General features: G+C 34.9%; 1 protein-coding gene across 1 annotated transcript; it reads right to left on the reverse strand.

Annotated features, from left to right (window-relative positions):
* Positions 1–3,315: 3,315 nt before the first annotated feature.
* Positions 3,316–4,140, reverse strand: LOC141655316 (uncharacterized). The gene has a single exon (XM_074462402.1). The coding sequence runs from the start codon at positions 4,138–4,140 to the stop codon at positions 3,316–3,318; it is 825 nt and encodes a 274-aa protein (XP_074318503.1).
* Between the last annotated feature and the right edge of the window lie 476 nt (positions 4,141–4,616).

Genomic DNA, 4,616 nt, shown 5'->3' on the forward strand with positions numbered 1-4,616 from the left:
TATCCGATCCGAACTAGCACTTTGGATCAAATACCCGATCCATACTCTGCCCTAATTGAAACCTATCAAAATCTCATATATATGTCCAATATAATTTTTTTCATTCGCAGACTATAAAAACTTATCTCTTAGTAGTTTTTTTAAAGAGGTGTTTTTAATATATACAATGACTCTTCCAAATATATTTTTCTTAATAGATTTAATAGTCTAAGTTTTATAACTTTCTCAAAATATTTTTTTACGTAAATGTAAAACATTGTGAGACACTCACTTTAATCATCTCTACATATCAAAATAAATATTTCAATAAATATAATGAAAATTATACTCAATTGAAAGCATTTTTCACAATGAACGTAATTATTTATATTTTAGAATTTGTATCAAAATAACGTTTTTGTAAATTTAGAATCAACTTACCGTAATTATTTAATATAATTTTATAATAAAATTTGTTAAATTATATAATTAATATTTTGCTGAGATTTATACAACATTTATTATGCTTGTATTTAATTCAACTGTAATTAATATGTTTATTTAAGGCTGGGTTGACACGTGGCCCATCCACAGCGTTTCAACTCGATTATATATATATATATATATATATATATATATATATATATATATATATATATATATATATATATATATATATATATATATATATATATATATATATATATAAGATTATTTTGTCAAAAATGCATGTCATTTAAAATTAATTTGCTAAAACGTTATTTCTCAAATAAACTTTTAAATTAATTTTAAAAAAAAAATCATTTAAAAACGTATTTAAAAATTAACCAAAATAAAGACAATTTTATTCAATCTATATTATCAATCGAACTCCGGTGATTTCATCAGTTGACTTTTATCCCGCTCATACATTAACGTCCTATCATCATCGGGTTTTGATCGAGAGTCTTATAGTGTCATCATCGTGACGGATACCGGTATCTACAATATATTTATTCTCAAGAGTATGATGATCATTTAATATATTGTCTAATTGTTTCACAATTAATTCCGCCAAGGAAAATGGAGTATCAAACGGAGGAATCGAACCTTATAAGATATGGTTGGATTTATTACGAGCCTTGCTAACATTCCAATATCATTCTAAGGATTTGTATTTGAAACTGCAGCATTCAAACATAACATGGCTCTGACCAAAGGATTAGAAAAGACAATCATATGAGATATGAATTGGAAATATTCAAAGTTGCCTTTTATGAAGATTTGGGATTGTGAGGTCAATGTAAAACGTTTTTTATTTGATAATCACTCACCCGAATCCGATACATGTTTTTTGCGGGTTATACCAAAGAGATTAAGGGGTACTATTTCTACAATCAAAGAGGAAACAATGTTTGTTACTCCTATGGGTGTCTTTTTCGAAAAGGAGTTTATTTCCAAAAAGTCAAGTGGGAGTAGTATACGTCACGAAGGAGTTCGTGATGCTTAGCAACAAATAAGTGAGTTGACACAACATATGAATGTTGTAGAAAACAAAGTGGGTTCGACTCACATCCCATACGGCACCACCGGTTACCTTTCCCTAGCGTAGAAATATTAGATCTCATATTCCGATGCAGAAAGGTTTATAGAAACTTATTTGACATAAAATTCTAAAATAATGTTATTGATAAATGGGCAACCTACTATCTACGTAAACGCTTTGGGGATTTAGCGAGACTTCGAAAAATGACTAAGAGTCATGCTAAAATGGATGTCAAAACCCCTTTATTGAAAGAATTCTTGAAAGAAGATGTGAAGTTAAGTGGGAGCAATATTACTTTCTTAGTATTGTATGTGAATGACATACTAATCATAGGAAACAATGTATCCATAGTTGAGGCAGTCAAGAGATGATTGGAACATTATTTTCTATAAAGGATCTAGAAGATACAGATTAAATATTTGACATCAACATCTATGGAGATAGATTATTGAGGTGACGATGGTGATTGGACTTAGTCAAGAAACTTATATTGATTAGGTACTTGTTATGTTCAAATGGATTCATCATGTATACCATGATGTCTAGTCGATCATATGTTGCAAATGCTTTGAGCATATGCCACAAATACCAATTAAACGCAGGATTAGTGCATTGGGTTCGAGCGACGAACATCCTTAAGTACTTGAGAAGACAACTTCCTGGTATATGGTGGAGATGATAAGTTAGTTGTTACTAGTTATAGTGATGCGAGCTTCCATAGTGACTTAAGATGACTTCCGTAGTTATTCTGGTTTTATTATTTGTCTCAATGGAAGAGTGGTAAGATGGAAGTGTTCCATGCAAAGCATCTTCGCGGTTTCTATGTCTGAAGTCGTGTAAATAGTAGCGACAAATGCAGGAAAAGACGTTATTTTTAAGGTTCACACCAATGCAAATATCGCAAATTCATTTGACTAACCGCTCTTACAACCTAAATATGAGAGTCATATTAGGTTTATTGGATCTAAGCTAATAAGAGATTGGTATTAGTTCATATATAATATTTATTTCTTATTCTTATTTAATTATTGGTTTTGTATGTGGAAGATTTCTCTTAGTTCACAAGCTAGCACATCCTAGGGAAAGAGGAACCAGTAAATAAGGTACTTCCCATCACACAAAGCTCTAACCGGTATGGACATATCCTTTCCCGAGGTTCTACCATGGCACATAATTACATAATTGACTGTGCCCCTTTTCCCAGGCAAGCGGATGACTGCTTCCTCTCGCGCACTTTTCTCTGAGCCAGGATCAAACTCCTCTGCTCTTATGGTCGACTATGCTTTTTCCCTTCTAAAATGAGAAAATGAGTACAACCTTTGAAAAAGGAAGAATTTAGCCCTCTCTCTACTTATCTTCTCTCTTTCCCGAGGATTTTCTTACAAAACCTATTTTCCCTAATAAATTTAAAAATCTTAAATAAAATGTCCAAAAAGCGTGTGATTTCCCTATAGGATTATCAAAAATATTTTGATAAGTGAAAACCTATCGATGAACAAAGATCACAACTTATTTCAGTCCCTAGTCAGCATCACTAAATTGGACATAAGTGATACAACGAATAACTAGCATGAGATTTTTTGATAGCGCGATTCCATGGGCTATGGAACATGGAGATGTTCACTCAATCACATGGATATATTTTGTTTTTTGGTAAAATGTGAGTAATATATATATATATATATATATATCAAAAACGTGTAGGATTTACATAAGATTCATCTGGCTTAGCCATGTTATATCATTGACATTAAAGTTCACCTTCTCTCGTCCTCTAATTCTACTTCTCACCCCATCAATAATCTGCAAAGCTAACTGTCTTGGATGCAAGAGAACTGTGTCAATTCTACACCTGTTTCCTTGGTACGATATAGAGTGGAGTGCCCCCAAAAAAGTGCAATCTGAGCTCCTCTTTGTACACTAGTACCTCCTCTACTTGACCACCAAGCTAGGTCAGCCACCAGCGGAAAGTTGCAGCCTGTATTCTGCTGCAGAGTTAGCATCACCCTCCTACTGTACTGGAAGGCAAAGAAGAGATGAGATAAGCATTCATCTGCCTGTCCACACAGCAGGCAGCCAGCATCAACATCCATCCCATAGCTAACCAGTTTGTCCAATATGTTGAGAGCCTCATGAGCCACTAACCATCCCATGAATTGGTGTTTTGGAAATGACCAACTATTCCATACCACATTACTCCAGCAGAGAGGTGGACTAGCATTCCTGAGCCATTCATAACATCCACTAGGTGTATACCCAGATGGTTGTGCCACCCAGACCCCATCCACGAAACTATGGGCAATTTCCTGCTTAACTTTACAAATCCTTCTCCAAACCCAGCTGGAATTGGATGAAGGATTGTACTTAGTCCAGTCCCTACCTCTGATATGATTCCACTGTACCCACTGTACCCAAATGGAGTCCCTTTTCTCAGCAATCCAGTTTACCAAACGACCCACCATTGCCTTGTTCCATATTTCCTGATCCTTTAGCCCTAGGCCTCCTTCTTCCTTTGGCTTGCATATCTTATCCCATGCCACTAGAGGAACCCTCTTGTATTCTGTACCATTTTCCCAAAGAACGTTTCTGCAGATGGCTTCTATACTCTTAATGATACGTTTGGGTAATATGAACATCGAAGCCCAGTAGGAATGCAAAGTATTGAGGCCTGATTTGATCAAAACAAGTCTCCCTGCCTAAGAAAACTTCATTGCTCCATAACTATGAATTCTTCCACAGATTTTCTCAATGAGACAAGCACAGTCCGATTTCTTCAGCCTGGTAGTTTGTATTGGAATTCCCAAGTACTTAAAGGGGAGAGCTCCCTCAGTAAAGCCTGATATCCTCAGAATATCAGTCTTAATATGATCTGGCACCCCTCTAAAATATGCATTGGACTTAGCAGGACTAATTCTTAATCCAGATGCTTTAAAGAAGGTAGAGAAGGACTGTAGCAGAAGCATCATGGATTTAGTGTCACCTTTACTGAAAAGCAGCACATCATCAGCAAACATAAGACAGGCTAGTCTTTAATATTTGCACATAGGTTAGATATTCCATGCACAGGGTAAATAGAAGGCATGACAATGGATCCCCTTGTCTGAGCCCTCTC

This window comes from Silene latifolia, chromosome 5 (genome assembly GCF_048544455.1).
Source record: "Silene latifolia isolate original U9 population chromosome 5, ASM4854445v1, whole genome shotgun sequence".
Taxonomy (NCBI): Eukaryota; Viridiplantae; Streptophyta; class Magnoliopsida; order Caryophyllales; family Caryophyllaceae; genus Silene; species Silene latifolia.

Bases quoted from the DNA above. Each gene is read 5' to 3' on its own strand.
- LOC141655316 (XM_074462402.1), bottom strand. From the start codon at position 4,140: ATGTTCATATTACCCAAACGTATCATTAAGAGTATAGAAGCCATCTGC.